The sequence below is a fragment of the Oreochromis niloticus genome, linkage group LG7 (genome assembly GCF_001858045.2).
Source record: "Oreochromis niloticus isolate F11D_XX linkage group LG7, O_niloticus_UMD_NMBU, whole genome shotgun sequence".
In the NCBI taxonomy this organism is placed as follows: Eukaryota; Metazoa; Chordata; class Actinopteri; order Cichliformes; family Cichlidae; genus Oreochromis; species Oreochromis niloticus.
In genome coordinates, this window is record NC_031972.2 from 51,095,767 (window position 1) to 51,114,914 (window position 19,148).

Consider the following 19,148-nt stretch of genomic DNA (forward strand, 5'->3'; position numbering starts at 1 on the left):
CTTAACCACAAAGACAACACAGTCAGCCAAACTTGCTCTGCACCGTCTGTGTTCTTTGATTTCTAATGCTGTTTGTGGGACGTTTTCCTCCTTTTGTATGGCACTATTCTCATGTTTCTATGGTTATGCATTCCCTCTTTAAATTCCACATTTTCTATTGTGTTACAACTGCAAATTAGAATAAACACGCCATCTTCTGAGCTGATCAAGGCTTTATCAGTATAAGTGCTAATAATTGTTACCTGATCTCCGTAATGCTTCTGAAACAGTCATTGTGTTTCCTTGAGCGCTCTGTTTAGTGCCATATGTTCCTAACTGCAAATAAGGGCTTGTGTTTCTCCTGCAGTTGCATTTTCAGTTCTCTGCTCAATGGCTTTCTCAAAAGCTCCCATAAAGGATCTGTACTGGCTCCACCATGAAAACTGGAACATCTCTAACAAGCAGCTAAGCCTGTTTCTATTGATAAACAAACATCTCTGTAATATCATGACTGTTTTTGTCTGTGTCTTGACCTTAAATCCTGTGAATTTATTAACTGCAGTGGTATTTATGTAATCTTGGCTGTGGGATGAGATCTCTGTTCTTCTTCCTATAATTCTTCGTATAATTGAAATTCACGTAATAAATATTATTGAGCCATAGTAACTTGTGTCAACTTCTCATGCCTCATTCTCCTTCAATATTCTTACTTGAGCTCTCTTTTCTACAATAGCTGCTTCTAAAGCCAACCTTTCGAGCTACTTCTCTTAATAACTGCATCATTTTTTTCTTCAGACACAAAATGTCTTACTCACCTAGTGAGGTCTTCAAACTCCATGACAAGAGCAGGGAAACCATTGTGCATATAATGGTTTACATCATTTGCATCTTACTGACATCACATCAAACTGTCAAGTTCTTTCTTACTGTACTAATACTACTTATCTGGCTGCATTGGGTCTGTGCAGTTTAGTTTTTAGTCCAGTGCTTTCTCAGTTAACTTGCTTGTTCCTTTAGATTGCATGTCGTTGGCATTATTTACACATCTGTGCACATATCTTAATGGACAATAGATGTGACTTCTGTAGACTGAAATATGATTATTTAGATAGGTTGTTTGGTTTTCATTGCAATATTGTATATATTTCCAGAGAACATCAGAAGCAACACAACACTAATGATAAGCCTGCACACTGTTGCATCACTGAGTCAAACGACAAGCAAGCGGTTTGACTAAAGGAGCACAATCTGCTGGTGAGGGAGGGAATGGCAGCCCATGCATCAGAATTTGCAGCTATATTACCAACAACATAATAACACATCAAAGCATGCTTGACAACCTCATTATTTGCAGTAAAATAAAAGTATTTTCAACTCTGCAAGCAGTTAAAATTTAAAAACATACTGACTGTAGTACCTCTGCGTGTACTGTAGCCATTTGTCTGCAGCAACATTTTTAGGAGATGCAAATTATTGTTCACAGAACTTATTGCCTGTTTTTTTGCAAGGTGCTTCTTCTTTCAAAGTATCTGCATGTTAAATGGTGTGGCACTAAAAAAACTATCTGATCTAAAGTAGTATAAATTGTCCTATTTTGCAACAGTGCGCACTTAAGTGAGTCATTGTTTTACGACACTGAATGTGCAGAAATTCGTTATCGCTGGCATTATGGTCGTTTGGCGATCAGGAGGGCATATAAAATAAAAATGGCCTTAGAGATGGAAACTTTTTGCTTTTACTGGAGCACTGCCAGCGCAATAATGATTACAATTGGCGTCAACATCACTTGACACAACAATGCTTTCGGTGTGTCTGATATCTAAGGGTCCTGCATTTTGTTTACCCTTTGATGGTCTGCATGTTTGTATGGTGCATGGAGCGTGTGTTTTGATATGTAATATTTTTGCAAAAAAAAAGAAGCAATTTCAAAAGTGCATTAATTGTACAATGTTTAGACATGCAACGTTAAACTATTTGGAGAAAAAAAATAGGAGTTAGGAGTTAAACGGGTTAATTGGGTATGGAAGCATTTTGGAGGAGGTAACAAAAAATTAAAAAACAAAAACAACAAAAAGTAAATAAATGAATAGCAGTGTTGCCCCTTAAGGACCTCCCGTGTCTTTAATCCTTTTAACAAATCAGAAACTGTCAGAAACTGTGCGTGACATCTTTCTGACTAAAACTATTACAGTCATCCAGTGGTCTCGTTTTCGTCTGTGCGCTCAAACGACTTTGCACTGTTCAGACGAGCAGTTTATTGAGCCTATGGCACACTGGCCAGGGGACAAGAATGTACTGTGCGCCGATTGGCTCAGAAACCTCGAATGATCTGCTCAGAGTTTGTACAGAAGGAGTGCGTGGATGAAATGGTGTGCATATAGGGAAGGCAGAGGATGGGTTTTTGGGGATGATTGTTATATAAAAAGGACTTGAGCACACTGAATCGATCTCTTAACGTGCCCGAAACCCGGGGAGGCTGGTTTAAAATCTGGATGCTGTGAGTAAATATTATCTTCATGTTTTGGCGTGCACAGCCAGCCGCCCGTTATCTGCCGCTATTATTTAATTATTTAATTCTCAGGCGAGTAACGCTTTTTTCCATGGCGCTACAGTCATTTCTGTGTCGGGATTTCACACATTAACGCCGAGTAGACATTTTTTTAACCTGCGCATTCATGTATAAAACGCACTTGTGTGCTCAATATTGTTCAATTTCCTGTTTTTAAGTGAAAATGTGCGCCTAACAGTTAGATTGGCGTTTAATGCCGACAAAGACGAATGACGTAAAGTCAGTGGGTGAAAACCGACCTGCTTCAACTGTAGCTCCAATAGATGGTGTTCGGATTTCATCATGAATTATTAGTGAGTGATGTTGCACTCCTCTTTGTTTTATCTGTGCCACAGTCAACTTATTAAACTAAAGAAAGCAACAGTATACCAGTAACATCCACCTTATGAGTTTTCCTCCCTGCATAAATCCGCCCTTTTTACATCCAGGTGTGAAACTTTGCGGCTGACTGACCTTCTAGAGTTCAGGTGAATTTAGACCAGAGACAGCGGTGAGGATGGGAGGTGGAGGCCAGCAGACGGAGCCAGGAGAGCCTGCCAGCGGGAAAGCTAAAGGTGTTTACACCTGGGAGGAGGTGCAGAGCCACTGCAGCAGGAATGATCAATGGCTGGTCGTCGATCGAAAGGTTTACAACATCACTCAGTGGGCCAAAAGGCATCCAGGAGGGTCTCGCGTCATCGGCCACTATGCTGGAGAGGATGCCACGGTACGTTTTCATTAAAATCCAGTGAATATATACAGCCCTGTGCATTTTTTTCATGTGATTTTATTTTGAAAGACATCAAATAACAACGTAAATAGGTTTCCACGGTTTATCTTCGTCCATTTCACGATACATTACCTGATACTCCCCGTGACCCAGACCTGGAAAAACATTTCAAAGAGGATAAATGGATATACGAATGGACACTTCAATTTTTACTCTGCACTTGTCACTTCTCAGGGGGGAAAAAATCCAGAAGTCCAGATTTTTGAAGTTTAAAAAGTGGTTTCACCCTTTTTGTCAAACGTCTCTGCTCCTAATACTTCTTGATCTCTCAGATCCTCAAAGCAACCTTCTACCTTTAAGGCGGATAAAGGAGCTCATGATTTTTTTATGTGGCAGCTCCAAAACACTGAAAGAGACATTCTACTGACATTTTTAAAGAAAACTCTTCAGAGTTATCGTTTATTTAGTTTGTTTGTTTGTTTTTATTAATGATTTATTTATTTTACTCTATTCTGACTTGACTTTTCTAGTATCTCAAATTTACAGCGATTAATGAAATAATAAATAAATAGATTTTATTGCAACATTGGAAGGGTAAAGAGTATTTTATTAGTATTTTATTTTAGAGAAAAAACCTCAGTGGTTTCTCATTTCTTACAAAAAGTAGTGTCTGTGCTTGTCCCCTGGCACTCCTCGCATATTGATAAGTTCCTTGCAATTCTGACAGAAAGGGCTTTCACACCTGACCTAAATAACTGTTCAAGAACAAAAATATTAGAAACTCCAAAATACTGACACAAGTACAGAATTGTTGCAGAAGCTTGTTTTTCATTTTATCCTGGTCAAGATTCATTTTTGTCTCATTGTGTGAGAGTGACCCCCATACTTGAAACCCCTAAACTATGACTGTACACAACTTTGCTACAGCAATGAATTGCTGCTCTAACGCTGTGGCATTATTATGAACAATGATATCATTTGAGAATTTATCTTTAAACAGTTTTTTTAGGATCTGAAAACTTTTTTTACCACTACATTTGTTTTTGATTAAATTTCTTTCTTTCTTTTTTTCTTTTTTTCTTGTTTCTTTGTTTTTTAGGAGGCATTCACTGCTTTCCATCCTGATCTTAAGTTTGTGCAAAAGTTTCTGAAGCCGCTGCTGATCGGAGAGTTGGCGGCAACAGAGCCAAGCCAGGACCGGGACAAAAATGTGAGCCTTTAATTGAAGTCCCCTATTTTTTTTGTTGATAACATTTGAGTGATGTAGTGAAATAAACGTAAGTTAAAAAATTATCAGATCTGTTTTGTTAATTATGAAGAGCTGAGTGTTGGGAGCATCTGAGTTTCTAGATGGTCATATTTTGTTACCTTGAACAAACAAACACTTTTAGTGTCATATCAGTGCATCATCTTTTCAGCTTTATAGAATTGTTTGTTTCTTTTTCTCTGCACCCAGGCAGCCCTCGTGCAGGATTTTGAAACTCTACGAGATCAGGTGGAGAAAAAGGGTCTGTTTCGAGCTCAGCCTTTGTTTTTCTTCCTCCACCTCGGTCACATCATTCTGATAGAAGCCCTTGCATGGCTTATTGTTTCAATGTGGGGGACGGGCTGGATCCTGACCTTACTTTGCTCAGTTTTGCTGGCAACTGCTCAGGTAATTCAGACATAAACTTTTCAGACATAAACTTCAAATGGGTCCTAATATGCATTTCCACAAGTAACGCAGACGGAGACTAAACAACAGGGAAACACACGCAGGATAAACTAAACCTCAGGAAATTGAATATGAACTATAACTTTCACCTTGACAAAAAATAGTTTGCAAAAAACTAAAAACACCTAAAGACAAAACAATAAAGAAACCAACCAGGAAATGACTGCTATGTACAAAACTCAAAGGACTAAAAACATCAAAAATACAAGAATTTAAAAACAAAAGGAATAATTCAAAATTTCAGTGTCCGTGACACAGTGCATCCCCACCTCCAAAGGGGAGGATTTCAGATCCTGACCCAAACTCAGCTGACACAAGTGGGTGATGGAAGTCTCCAGGGATGAAAAACAAAAAACATCAACACAAGGGCTGGGGCTAGTAGAACAGGGTAGCTGTTCATTTGGCTAAAACAGAGGGGAAGCATGGCTGAGGTTCAGATCTGTGGGATGGCCAACAGAGAAAATGAAGCAATTCAGGGGCCCAGCTTGCAGCAGAGGGACAGCTACAGAGTTGTTCGGGGGGTGGCAAGGAGGCCTGTGACAGAGACTGGACCATTCCTGAGGCATGGCAGGAGGTTGTGACATAATGGGACACCTCTGGTGGCTTGGCTCGTAACTGGCAGAGGACTGGATTCCTCAGGTGGCCAAGATCGGCTGAGTCCATCAGGGGCCTAAGGTGAAGGGTCAAAGGACAGTTTGGACTCTACGTCCTCTGGCTCAGAGGACGTAGAGCTCAAGGTCCTCCAGATAAGGACACTTAGGTGGCTTCTGGGCCTGCAATGTGGGGCACACGAGCTCAGGCTTGGGCTGCTTGGGCTCTGGTGACTGTGGCTGCCCAGCAGGGCACGCAGACCAGACTGGCTCAGGATCTGACAGCTTCAGTTCAGGTTCGGGATGCTTGAGAAGCACCTTGATGCTCAGCGCAAAGGATGCTTGGAGTTAGCTAGTATAGGTTGCTCAGAGTTGACAAGGCCTGGAGGGACAACACCCAATATCCATGACATCCCTTATGACATTATTGCTTTTACAAAGTATTAAGTATTGTATAATAATTATAATAATAAATATGGACAAGTAGTCCTTGTGAGCCAAAAGCTTGGCTTTCAGACCCTCTAAGTGCTCAGTTTCGATTCCTGCTATTGTCTTTTTACGAGTCCAGTGATGGAAGGTAGTCCTAAAATGACCACCTGCAGCACAGGCTCTGGCTGTAAGCACAGAAGGCCCATCCACACACTATGTAAATGTTCTGTTTACAGGGTCAAGCCAAATAAAAGAAAGTTGTCTTTTTTCAAAAATAACATGACCTGACATGAAGCAACAAGGTCCAGTATAACAGCTGTTCCTTCTTCTCTAGTCACAGGCTGGATGGCTGCAGCATGACTTTGGTCACCTGTCGGTCTTCAAAAAGTCCAGCTGGAATCACCTGGTTCACAAGTTTGTCATTGGTCATTTAAAGGTAACCTCTCTCAGTTATATTCTTTTCATATAAATTAAACACAGGTATTAAAAGACTGATTCTCTCAGGGAGCTTCTGCCAACTGGTGGAATCACCGACATTTCCAGCATCACGCTAAACCCAACATCTTCACCAAGGACCCCGATATCAACATGCTGAATGTCTTTGTACTTGGCCAGACTCAACCTGTGGAGGCAAGCAGGACCAAACTAATATTTCTGATTTCTTCAAACATTCAAACAGTCCAACTTCTTAACACCCCCTCTTTACCTCTGTGTTGCAGTACGGGATAAAGAAGATCAAAAACATGCCCTACAATCACCAACACCAGTACTTCTTTCTTGGTATGTTTTGTCCGAGAAGAATAAAAACTATAATTTCACAATGTTGCAATTTTAAAGTAAATCTTTTTGTATTTTTCTTTCAGTGGGACCACCGCTGCTCATTCCAGTTTATTTCTACATGCAGATAATGAAGACCATGATATCCCGGCGTGACTGGGTGGTAAGCTATCAGGCTCTGGATGGTTTAGTTTAGTTTAAATTAAATATTTAAGGATAAGGGCAAAAGAAAAACATTAAAGTAAAAACAGAGTAAGTGTAAAATAAGAATATGGTGAATTAAGATTCTTTTTAAGCAGAAATTTTCAGAATAAAATGAACTTTCTTGTCTTGTAAAGGATCTGGCGTGGTCCTTGTCGTACTACTTTCGATTCTTCTCCTGTTACATTCCCCTGTATGGCGTGTTTGGCTCATTGGCACTCATGTTTTTTGTCAGGTAAATATTTATAAAACAAGTCAAACAATTTTTTGATTGCTCTTCCTAAAACTACTGATATGTAAATCATTAACTCGTGATTTGTTACCAATTAACAGACTGACTCAAACTGTAACACACACCGTGGTACTCTTTAGCTCCATGCTATAGCATCTTTTCAATCAAAAGTATTATATTGTTTTAATGTTACAGGTTTTTGGAGAGTCACTGGTTTGTGTGGGTGACTCAAATGAATCACATACCGATGGACATCGATCATGAAAAGCACAGGGACTGGCTGACCATGCAGGTACCTGCACTACTTTTACATTTGATGACTAAAACCATTCCCTTTATTATGTTTTTATTAACTCCTTTGTGCTCTTTTGACAGTTACAATCCACCTGTAATATTGAGCAGTCATCCTTCAACGACTGGTTCAGTGGACACCTCAACTTTCAAATCGAGCACCAGTAAGTGAAATGAGTGCAGCCAATGCAGACAAATGTATGTTCAGCATGCTCACACTGCTGAGAGTTCAAAGTAGATTACTGATATTAAATAAGAAACAGTTGTTCTACAGATACAATACTGTGCAAATGTCTTGAGATATTTAATCAGAATTTCAGGAGTGGGACTACACCTCATACACTCCCCTTCTCTGTCTATATATGACCCACCTGCACTACAAGCTGTTTGTTCTTGTTTTTGTGCCTCACCCTGACTCCCTTTTCCAATTTATTCGCCTCTCATTCGTACATGGGGGTCTGTCTGGTCCGGGAGTGGCTGCCGCTCCCCTCTGAGTCCTCCCCCAAACCGCACCTTCAATTCATGCGTGCACCATCTGCCGTTACCGTCGAGAAATGCAGTTGAACCTAAATGAGGATGTGGTCCCAGCTAGTGAATTTCCCTCCAATGAGCCAGACTTCCCTGTAATTTTTATAAAGGTTCTTGAGCAATAGTTCTCCTTTGTCCCTGATCATTTTCAAAAGAATATTTTATTGTTTATAAAGCCACTTAACCCTGAACTATTAACGGTGTTATATTTTGCTTAAAAGGAGCCAGACTTTATTGCAACTTTTTGCAGTGGTCTTGAGCAACAGTTTTTTAAGGTTTTCTGCTTTTTTATTCAATATCAGTTGACTATTCTCAGAAAGACGTTTCTTTGTTTGTTACACTACTTAATACAGACCTATGACTAATTCAAGCATTTAAAAAAGGAACTCAAGTGTCTATGTATAACAAACAACTTAGCAAACAACCATTGTGAAATAGTATCTTTAAACACTTTGTTCCCGGTAGTGGATGGGTGGCTGTCGAGACTTCATTTTTAAGCAAGCAGGAAAAAAAGGCAGAGGTAATAACACAAGAGCTGCACTGAAAATCAGTGACAACAGTGATCATCGAAATTCTCCTCAATATGACACCTGATGATCGAAGGTCAGGAGAGAGGCACAACAGTGAGTGTCTACATCCATCTGTAAAACATGGTGGAGGCTCTGTCATGGTTTGGGGCTGCATTTCAGCCAGTGTTGAAGTTGATGGAATTATGAACACAGAAAAGAACAGTCAGATTTTGATTCACCACATCACACGTTTTCCACCAAAAACATCTAATTGACCATTGCATTTATAATGATGATCACACACAGTCCCAGTGCAGTAAAAGACATAGAAAAACAACACAACTGGACTCCCCAGAACCCAGACCTCAGCTTTGTTGAAGCAGTGTGGGATCATGTTGATGTTGGTTAAGCCAGCACCCAAAGATGAGCTTTGCATGAGGGGTGGCTCAAGACATTTTTTTTTGCAAAACTGTACAAGCATCAAAGATCCACGAAACTCTCTCTTTACCTACTTTAAAGTGAACCATGCCGTCATATCTGAGGGAAACTTCCTGTTTCTTTTCTCTCTCAAGCTTGTTCCCTACGATGCCGCGCCACAACTACCACCTGGTTGCCCAACAGGTCCGCGCACTCTGTGAGAAACATGGGATTCCTTACCGGGTGAAAACTTTGTGGCGAGGCTTTGCTGATATTGTCACGTAAGTGCAGACTGTTAAAAAGATTGTAAATACAGTGCATGGCTCAGTCTTCTTTTATGGAAAGACTGATTTTTCTTTTGGACTTTTACAGGTCACTGAAAAGCTCGGGGGACCTCTGGCTTGATGCATATCTCCATAAATAACAGACGGCATTTCCTCCACTGATGTAAAGGAAGTGTTTTTCTCTTTTTCATCAGAAACCGATTGTATCCATTATAAGTTTAAAATTCAGTCGATATTGTGGGAGGATTTTTCTCATTGTTGGTGTTATTGTTAAGTCTTTGTTTGGTTTTCAGATTTGCTGATTTTTATCGATCACAGGGTTTTCATAAGTTGCCTTAAGAATATCTTGATCAGCAGCAGTGTGATGTTATAAGCACAGTTGTGAAACTTGCCCCTGTGACTTATTTAAAATGAGTTTTCATATTTCTAACTTGTGATACTATTTGAATGATTAAACAGGACCATTTGTTTTGACTCAAACAACAAACTATATATTAAAATGTTTATTATCTCCTGTCTAACGTGTAACTTTGTGTAACTTAAAATACAGCTCTTCTGTTCTGCTCTTTCAGTATACAATAAAGAAACCGTGTTGAAAGAAACAGTCACCAAATCTATTTTAGAAAACACATTCCAACAAAAAGCTCAATGTAAATGACAGCAACATATATACTGCATATAATCTCGCTTTTACTGACAAAAACAACAAAATGCAGAAGCATTGCTCGCTAAGTGTTGCTGAAACCCCGCAAAATCTTGATAATTTTACACTATCTTTAAGCTGTTGAGCTATTCGCCCACCAAGACCATATGGTGGACACCTTTTTATCGGATTCCCTCCACATCTCTGAGAGGTTATGTTACTAATTAATCTTACCGTTGTGAGCTGTTCAAACAGGCGCTTCAAAACCAATCATGGTTATTAACAGCAGAGTTACACAATGAGGTTTTAGGACTATTTTTTCATGAAAGAAAGAAATAAAAATAAAAATAATCATTTGAGATCCGCAAAACAAAATGAAACCTATTTGGACTCAAAATTAAAGTTTGACTTTGTTTCTGATACTGGGTATGTTATAACAAGAGAATAAACAGTAAAATATTCAGAAACGTATCACACTGGATTACTGATCTTTGCCTCAAAGATGTAATGTGTGCTCAGTGATGATCTATAATCACTTAGACTCTGACACCTGACACCTGTGTTTTTATGTACCTGTGTATATCTACTTGTCCTAACATGCTCAGATAATTGTTGAAAGTCTGAATGTGGGTATTATTCGCACGGTATCTACAGTATCCAAAGGCTCTGAGCTTTTCAGCAAACAAGCACGTCTATGAATTAAACAGCTGTGTAAGCAGTTTGACAGATGTTTGTGACTGACCTCTGTTCTTTCTGCACAGTGACCTATGAGTAGACACGACTGCCTTCATCTCCAAACACAGCCTCCACTTCTTCTTTGTTCAGGGACAACAGGGTTCATGGCTCCAGTCAGGACCTCCAAACAGTCAACAGTCCTGCAGAAAATACAGTCAGGCAAATCATTTGCAGTCTATCGCAAATTAAACTGTAGTTTCCTAAATGCACGATCACTTCTGACAGAAAGTGTATGCTATAGATGCAAATGGACAGTTTTTAGGATACAGTGACAGGTAATGGCAAGAAAAGCAAAGATGCCATCAATAACATTACTAACAGCTGGATTTCTTTAAATGGTAATTTGTGCTAACATAGGCAGATTTTTATGGCAGTGTACCATACCAATGGACATTGCTATTCCTTGTGCCACGCTGTATGCATCTGTCACTGAAATAAAGATTTTAATCACTCCTTTCTGACATTTCAGTCAGAACTTAAAAAGGCGCAGACTGATTAGCGGATTGCTTTATTGCAGCAGTAGCAGTACTATTACAGGGTATCAGAGTACATCTGCACACTGATACCCTGCAGAAAGATAGCAAGTTAAGCCACTGGAGGTCAGCATAGACATCATATTCAGGGAATGATACTCAAATTGCTTTCTCGGAAAGACAATGAGCAAATGATAGTCATACAAAGTGAGTGCACAGTAAAATACCAGGGACCCCTCTTCCTTCCTTCCCAATGACTTATTTTCAAACCCACTGACTCATCGACCATGAACTTGGACCACTAGTAACATCAGGCATCACGGAGAGGCTTCACTTATTGTATTTGCAAATTCTTTGGTTGCACTGTATTTTAAAAAGAAGAAGAAACGAGAAACAAAAGGCTTATACCACATCAAACAAAGTTTGAACCATTAAACCGGTTGCACTTTGTGAATTAGAAAATGTGCAGGGAGCTTATTGAGGCCACCCTGGCCAGCGGGGGGGAATATACTGAGCGCCGATTGGCCCAGACACCCTCGAATGATCTCTTTGGAGTTTGTACTTGATGATTGCTACATAAAGCGGAACTGAACCTTTTTAACCGCACTGTTGTGACTGAAACCCGAGGAGAGTAGTTGAAAGCCGGATGCTGTAAGTTAACATTCATCCTCTTCGTGTTATTGCCTGCACGGAAACCCACCCGTGTTGCTTAATTGTTCAGTTGTGGGACGATTAATGCGTTTTGGTGGCGCTTTTGTCACTTTTGTGTTGGGTTTTTACACGTTAACGTCGACTGGACTTTTTGCAGCCCGTGCATTCACGTATAAAACACACTTATGTGCTCAGTATCGATGCATCTGGCAGCTAGGATGATGTTTAATGTCGACACAAAATCTTGAGCTTTTGCTTTACCAGCAGCTTCAGTTGGAGGCTGTGGGATTTCATGAATTATTAATGAGGATGTTGCACTCTTCTTTGTTTTCCTTGCGCTACATTCGGCGTATTAAACTCAAGAAAGCACTAGCATCAAACTAAATCTTCCCTGTGTGTGCTGCTCCTTCCGTAAACAGTTAAAAGGGCCCCTTTTTTACACCCAGGTCGGACTGGCCCTTTAGAGCTCAGGTGCATTCAGACCAGAGGCAGCGGTGAGGATGGGACGTGGAAGCCAGCAGACGGTGCCGGGAGAGCCGGACAGCGGGAAAGCTAAAGGCGTTTACACCTGGGAGGAAGTGCAGAGCCACAACAGCAGGAATGATCAGTGGCTGGTCATCGATCGAAAGGTTTACAACATCACTCAGTGGGCCAAAAGGCATCCAGGAGGGTTTCGCGTCATCGGCCACTATGCTGGAGAGGATGCTACGGTATATTACACGTTTTATTTACTTTCCTTGAAAATAAATTCAGAATACACGGGCTTGTGCATTTATATTTGCTTATTTTTAATTTATTTTTAATGAAGTAAAATAAAATTGTAATCACATTTCCTTGGTATGTAACTAAGTTGTGGTGTTTATGAATACCACCTACCAAAATATTGTGATTAACTACAATTCTGGGAGTGAGAACGTGTTGGAGGTGGACCACAGTTTGTTCCGGTATTCACAAGACTGTAAATGACTTGTTGGCCTATGACCGATTCATTTTGAGCCAGAAACAAACATTCCTGTCACAAGGTACAAAGAAACTTATTTTTGGAATTTTATATATCCTTTATTTATCAAGGTAAAAAGTGTCAGTGACATCAAAATTGTTTTTTATTTTTCGAGAGACATCCGATCAAGAGGGAATCAGAAACTGGAATTTAGTGCAGAGTCTAAAAGATGCTTTCAAAAGAGGTCATTACTTTTCTTATTATATAACCCTGCCATAAATCCTGTTTACCAATATAAGCAAATATATTAAAAATAAAAAACACATGCTGTACAAACATTGGAATTGGATCCATGGATGGCTGCACAGAGTAGATCGCACTGTACACTATTTAAACTCTTTAAGTCTACTTTTTACTCTGCTTAATTGTACTGGCAAGTACAGTAACTAATATAGTTTGAAATGGACACATTCCTGGTGATTAAATAGTCGTTCCACCATTTCTGTCAGAGCTTTCATTCATGTAATAATCTCTTAGATCCTCAGAAAAAACACTTTTAACTCTTCTGGGGTGAGTAAGGGAGATCATGCTTTTTTATGGTGGCATCTCCACACCTCTGGAGGACACCTCCTCTCAGAGATCCACTCTGTGTTAACATTTTTATCTTAATCTTAAGACACAAATTTTCTCTGTCTTTCGGTTGTTCTTAGTAGTCTTACTGTTTTGTTATTTGGCATTTAATTTTATTAATTGATCCTTTTCTATTTACTACCTACTAATTAATTTTTTATGGACACTGATCATGGCTGTAAGAATATTTAGACCTTCTACAACACAAAGCCAGCAGTGTTTTGAAGTTTTTATCCCACTGTGTCTCTTTCTTTCTGCATATATTTGTGAATACTGTTGTTAAAAAAACATGCTTGTAATTGACTTGATTCACTTGATATTTACTTTAAATATGTCCTGCATGAAAAGTAGTTTACACGCCAGTCTACAGTCTACATCTGGGCCTTTTGCCACTCCTTACATGTCTATTCGTTCTTTGGAGCTCTAACAGAACGAGACTTCCCCTTTGAGGTTTTATGAATAATGATTCATGAAAAATAAAAATAATACCGGTGGTAGTAAACTTGTTTTTACGCAGCATTGTTGCAAATACATGAGTATGTTTACCAGAGGTTTCTTTTTGATTTTGTAGCTCCTCAGACTGATCAAAACTATTTTCAACCACTAGATAATTTCTACTAGCTTTCATTTCTATTTTTCTCTCTTTCAGGAGGCATTCACTGCTTTTCATCCTGATTCCAAGTTCGTGCAAAAGTTTCTGAAGCCGCTGCTGCTTGGAGAGTTGGCAGCAACAGAGCCAAGTCAGGACCGAGACAAAAATGTGAGCCTTTGATTCCCTGAATAAAGGGACCTTATTTAGATGCAGAACAGAAGTAGGCCAGCCTTTTCACAGATCTGAATTTCTATTCATGCATTTTACAGTGCTGGGAACAGCTGAGATTCCTGATGCTCAGGTTTCGTTGCTGGGCTTAATGCCTCGTTTCTCTGAATCAAAACCTAAAACGGCTAAAATGCAAACATTTTTCTTGATTTCACAAGTGTCACATTAGTATATAATATCATCTCCGCTTTACAGAACTGTTTGTTTCCTCTTCTCTGAACCCAGGCAGCCATCGTGCAGGATTTCAAAACCTTGCGAGCTCAGGTAGAGAAGCAGGGTCTCTTTCAAGGTCAGCCTTTGTTTTTCTTCCTCCACCTCGGTCACATCGTGCTGCTAGAAGCCCTCGGATGGATGCTCGTTTCAATGTGGGGGACGGGCTGGATACCGACCTTACTGTGCTCGGTGATTTTAGCAACTGCTCAGGTAATTCAGACATAAACTTTAAATGGATCCTAATATGTATTTCCTTATTTTCTGACATGTACACTTTTACAAAGGTGGATGCTTACATTAAACACTAAGTCTGAGATAATGAGATAAGAACACATACAACTAATCCTCAACCTTCGTCAGTCATTGGGATGAACTGAGAAATCCTTATTTTGCAGCCCCATAAAAGGATTAAAAAAACCTGAATTATACAAAGCTATGTTAGTAAAATGTCAGAATAAACCAGCCAAAAACATCACGTAATGCCTGCTACTTCTCTAGGCACAGGCTGGATGGCTGCAGCATGACTTTGGTCACCTGTCTGTCTTCAAAAAGTCCACCTGGAACCACGCTGTCCACAAGTTTGTCATTGGTCATTTAAAGGTAACCTCTCTCAGTCATATTCTTTTCATATAAATTAAACCCAGGTATTAAAAGACTGATTCTCTCAGGGAGCTTCTGCCAACTGGTGGAATCACCGACATTTCCAGCATCACGCTAAACCCAACATCTTCAGCAAGGACCCGGATATCAACACGCTGGACACCTTTGTACTTGGACAGACTATACCAGTGGAGGCAAGTAGCACAGCACTAATGTTTCTAATTTCTTCAGTCATATGATACAGCTTCTCATCACCCCCTCTTTACCTCTGTGTTACAGTACGGGATAAAGAAGATCAAACACATGCCCTACAATCACCAACACCAGTACTTCTTTCTCTGTATGTTTCTTCAGAGTCATTTAACAAGAATAAAAAACTATGGCAGCTTTGTTTTAACAAGCCCTGTCTTTTTTTTTCTTTCAGTGGGACCTCCGCTGCTCATTCCAATTTTCTACAACTTTAATATAATGCACACCATGATAACCCGGCGATACTGGGTGGTAAGCTCTCAGCCTCCGAGTGGTGTAGTGCAGTTTGTATATTGATTTTCCATTTGATGTCTCAGGCTGTATTTAGCCTAACAAAGGAAATTTGAGCTTAGAGTGCTAAAGAAAAACATTACAGTAAAATGAGAATAGCACAGGCGGTAGCAAATATACAGTTTCTCCTCATTTTCAGAGGCTCAAACTACAAACTGATTATTCTATGACAAATTAACCAGATAAAAGAACTAAAAGAAAAGTTTATTTCAAATATTGAACTAGCATTTAGTAGCTTTTCATTGTTTTTTTAAATATGAAGCTGAAACTGATGTCACTTCAAGGGAAGGAGGCCGGCCATCATTTAAACCTATCAGAGAGACAGCAAAAACTTTAGGAGTGCCCAAATCAATGATTTGATACATATTCTTAGAAAGAAAGAGTACAAAAATGGCTCAGGAACACCAAAAAACCTGAAAGACCGTAGACGGCAACTGTGTCTAGTGCAAGATGGCAGAATTATTTCCATGGTTACGAAAAACAGCCTTAAACATCTAACCAAGTCAAGAACAATCTAGAGGAGGCTGAAGTATCATTGTCAAGGTCTATGATCGAGACACACCTTTGTGAATGAAAATACGGAGGGTTTAAAACAAGATACATACAGCAGGTTATGCTTAAGAACAGGAAAACCAGAGTATGCCAGAAATTATGTGAAAAACCTGCAAAGGTCTGTAAAAACCTTTGGACAGATGAAAACAAGATGAATTCCTACCGGAATAATGTGAACAGAAAAGTATGGAGAAGGAGAGAAACCCAATTGTCTGTCAAATATGGGGAAGGCAGTGTTACGCATGAACCTGTATGTCTGCCAGTATCCCCACTGGTGCTTAGTGAAACGGGAGTTTCTCAAGGCAAAGAATGTGAAATTCCTCAAGTCAGTCACCTGATCTCAGGCCAACAGAGCAGCTTTTCATTTACTGAAGACAAAAGTGGAGGCAGAAAGTCATGCAGACAGCAACTGAAGGTGTCTACAATAAAGGGATAGCAGAGAATCTACGCTAATCTCAAGTAGTCACTGGCTGCACAGGATTTTCATACACATACTACAAATATTCCCTATATTAAATAAAATTGAAGTAGTTTGTTAGTTTAATTTTGAGCCTCTGAAAATAAAGGACTGTGTATAAAAATGGCTGTAATTCCCAAAGTGTCAATGCAACATTTTTGTTAAACCTCTTCTGACAGATGAAGGGCTGCACTTTGTTCTGATCAGAGGCAAAACTACAAAAAATGTCCAATAAATTATGGACCTAATTGTACAAATACAATAGTGATGAATTACGACTCTTCTTAAGTAAGAAATTATATAAATCATATGAATGTTTTTATCTTGTGAAGGATCTGGCTTGGGCCATGACATACTACCTCCGCTACTTCTACTGTTATGCACCTCTATACGGCGTGTTTGGCTCAGTGGCGCTCTTTTTTTTTGTCAGGTAAATATTTAGAAAGAGAATTTTGTGATTGCTCTTCCTAATAAGGCATACTTTAGTTGTTACACTGTCTTAGATTAGATTCTGGGTGAAAGAGTCACCTGGTCCTCTCAGTTGTAGTATGCCTTATTAGGAAAAGTTTTTCTATTCTTTCTATTCCCCCTTCTACAATGAAAGTCATTGTTGTCATGTTGTTATTAATTTTGCAGGTTTTTGGAGAGTCACTGGTTTGTGTGGGTGACTCAGATGAATCACATACCGATGGATATTGATCATGAAAAGCACAAGGACTGGCTGACTATTCAGGTACCTGTACCTATTTTACCAGCAGGTGCTGCTGATGTGCAAGGTTGTGCAAAAGTTTTGGACTCTGTGATTCTTCCATCGCCCAATCCTTATAAATGTGAATCACAAATATTGGTCTTATTTAGGCTTTTTTCTCGTCTTCAGTTACAATCCACCTGTAATATCGAGCAGTCCTTTTTCAATGACTGGTTCAGCGGACACCTCAACTTTCAAATCGAGCACCAGTAAGTCAAATGAGTGCAGCAAATGCAGACAAATGTATGTTCAGTGTGCTTTAGGATTAAAATAGAAACACCCATTTTGCAGACACAAGCAGCAAAGGTCCGTAAAACCTCTCTGAATTAGGAACTAGAATCAAGCATCACGCTTGCTGTAAATATAGAAAAAAATGGTGAACGAGTGGCGTCATCACACGCTAAAGTCAGGCCTCCCCATTTAACCACTTGTGAAACTGTTTCTTTCAGCTCTGTGTGTGTACGTGGGGGGGAGCACGCACACACACACACACACACACACACACAGACATGGAGTCACATTCTGTAAACACAGTTTTTCTGACTGAACTTTTTGTAGGAACCAAGTCTGCATGCATCGTTCCAGTGCCTTCATAATTTAACAACTGTCATTAATATGAAATTGTTTGGCAACATAGACAACTTTAAAACACAAATTCTCAGACGCTGTCATATCTGAGGGAAGCTTCCTGTTTCTTTTCTCTCTCAAGCTTGTTCCCTACGATGCCGCGCCACAACTACCACCTGGTGGCGCCAGAGGTCCGTGCACTCTGTGAGAAACATGGGATTCCTTACCAGGAGAAAACTTTGTGGCGAGGCCTTGCTGATATTGTCACGTAAGTATTATCGTAATCAGGGGTGCGCATAAGTGGTCCGCAGGTGCGCATGCGCTGTCAAAATAAAAGAGGCGCACCAGATAAGAAGCTGCAATGCACGTTTGCATACATAAGATTTTCTGGAGGAGGACAGACATTTGTTTAGAACTCTTAAAGATGTCGAAGAAGCAAGCTCCTGTAAGCAATTACTTTGGTGTTCCTCCACCTCCAAAGAAATGTCAGAAGGAGTCCAAACCGCAAAAGAAGCGCGTATTCTCGGAAAAGTGCTTGCAGGAGGTGAGCTGGCTTCAAAGAAATGATGAACGCACAGAGATGTGGTGCAGAATATGCCGTGAAAATCCCACTCTAGCGGACAAAAACAGTGCCTTTTATATGTACACAAACGCGCGTTGCAACTTCTTATCTGGTGCGCGTCTTTTATTTTGACAGCGAATGCGCACCTGCGGACCACTTATGTTCACCCCTGATCATAATGGAGCATTGACAAGGTTGAAAATCACACACACACACTTACTTTTTTTTCCTCTTTTTTTTCCGTCAGGTCACTGAAAACCTCAGGAGACCTCTGGCTCGACGCTTACCTCCATAAATGACAGACTGCATTTCCTTCACTGATGTAAAAGGAATGTTTTTCATTTTTGCATCAAAAAAAAAAAACTAATTGTATCTGTCTGATTATTAAAATAAAGCCACTAGTGGGAGAATGACCTTTCTCATTAACGCCATTGTTAAGTCTGGGGTTCTCATAAGTTGCCTTAGAGTGTCTTGATCAACAGTAGGCGTTCTTTTTCTGTCTCCAGTCAATTTGGCAGATAAAACATGATCATTTTATTGCTCAAAGGTGAGGTGAGGTAAAGCCATCTATTGGCCATCCGTCCATTCAAAATTGAGAAGAATTGCATCTCCTCCTACAGTTTCATTCAGAATATAATCAATGATGTCCTAATGGGTCATTACACACACGGTGCTCTGGGGCCAAAGTCACATTTTTCATGTGAGCCAGATGAGCTACTATGTCACTGATGTTCTGGTTTCTCACAAACCACAATTTGTACAATATTAATTTCATTATTTTCTGTCAG

General features: G+C 39.8%; 3 protein-coding genes across 5 annotated transcripts in view; all 3 read left to right on the forward strand.

The window, feature by feature from the left end:
- Positions 1 to 18,767, forward strand: part of fadsd6 (delta-6 fatty acyl desaturase) — a 28,194-nt gene extending 9,427 nt beyond the window's left edge. Inside the window, 1 exon segment of the mRNA NM_001279623.1 lies at positions 18,683 to 18,767. The gene's annotated coding sequence lies outside the window, so the exon portion shown is untranslated.
- LOC100700077 (fatty acid desaturase 2) lies at positions 2,321 to 9,831 on the forward strand. Of its 2 annotated transcripts, XM_025908789.1 has the most exons (14): positions 2,340 to 2,476; positions 2,707 to 2,841; positions 2,977 to 3,254; positions 4,357 to 4,467; positions 4,714 to 4,911; positions 6,325 to 6,426; positions 6,495 to 6,620; positions 6,710 to 6,770; positions 6,854 to 6,930; positions 7,106 to 7,203; positions 7,396 to 7,492; positions 7,576 to 7,655; positions 9,101 to 9,226; positions 9,318 to 9,831. In XM_025908789.1, the coding sequence occupies exons 3-14, from the start codon at positions 3,045 to 3,047 to the stop codon at positions 9,367 to 9,369; spliced, it is 1,338 nt and encodes a 445-aa protein (XP_025764574.1). In that variant the 5' UTR covers positions 2,340 to 2,476; positions 2,707 to 2,841; positions 2,977 to 3,044; the 3' UTR covers positions 9,370 to 9,831. The 2 variants fall into 2 exon arrangements, with proteins under 2 accessions (XP_005470690.1, XP_025764574.1); XM_005470633.4 differs by lacking the exon at positions 2,707 to 2,841 and having other exon boundaries at positions 2,321 to 2,476.
- On the forward strand, positions 11,578 to 19,022 carry LOC100700348 (fatty acid desaturase 2). Of its 2 annotated transcripts, none has more exons than XM_003440472.4 (13): positions 11,578 to 11,731; positions 12,178 to 12,441; positions 13,951 to 14,061; positions 14,347 to 14,544; positions 14,833 to 14,934; positions 15,003 to 15,128; positions 15,214 to 15,274; positions 15,359 to 15,435; positions 16,816 to 16,913; positions 17,120 to 17,216; positions 17,361 to 17,440; positions 17,941 to 18,066; positions 18,608 to 19,022. In XM_003440472.4, the coding sequence occupies exons 2-13, from the start codon at positions 12,232 to 12,234 to the stop codon at positions 18,657 to 18,659; spliced, it is 1,338 nt and encodes a 445-aa protein (XP_003440520.1). In that variant the 5' UTR covers positions 11,578 to 11,731; positions 12,178 to 12,231; the 3' UTR covers positions 18,660 to 19,022. The 2 variants fall into 2 exon arrangements, with proteins under 2 accessions (XP_003440520.1, XP_005470692.1); XM_005470635.4 differs by having other exon boundaries at positions 11,621 to 11,731; positions 12,151 to 12,441.
- Positions 19,023 to 19,148: the final 126 nt, after the last annotated feature.

Coding starts and splice junctions, on each gene's coding strand:
- LOC100700348 (XM_003440472.4), top strand. CDS start 12,232: ATGGGACGTGGAAGCCAGCAGACGGTGCCGGGAGAGCCGGACAGCGGG. Junction 14,935..15,002: donor TTGTCATTGGTCATTTAAAG/GTAACCTCTCTC, acceptor TGATTCTCTCAG/GGAGCTTCTGCCAACTGGTG. Junction 18,067..18,607: donor GGCCTTGCTGATATTGTCAC/GTAAGTATTATC, acceptor TTTTTCCGTCAG/GTCACTGAAAACCTCAGGAG.
- LOC100700077 (XM_005470633.4), top strand. CDS start 3,045: ATGGGAGGTGGAGGCCAGCAGACGGAGCCAGGAGAGCCTGCCAGCGGG. Junction 4,468..4,713: donor GCCAGGACCGGGACAAAAAT/GTGAGCCTTTAA, acceptor CTCTGCACCCAG/GCAGCCCTCGTGCAGGATTT. Junction 7,204..7,395: donor GCACTCATGTTTTTTGTCAG/GTAAATATTTAT, acceptor TTAATGTTACAG/GTTTTTGGAGAGTCACTGGT.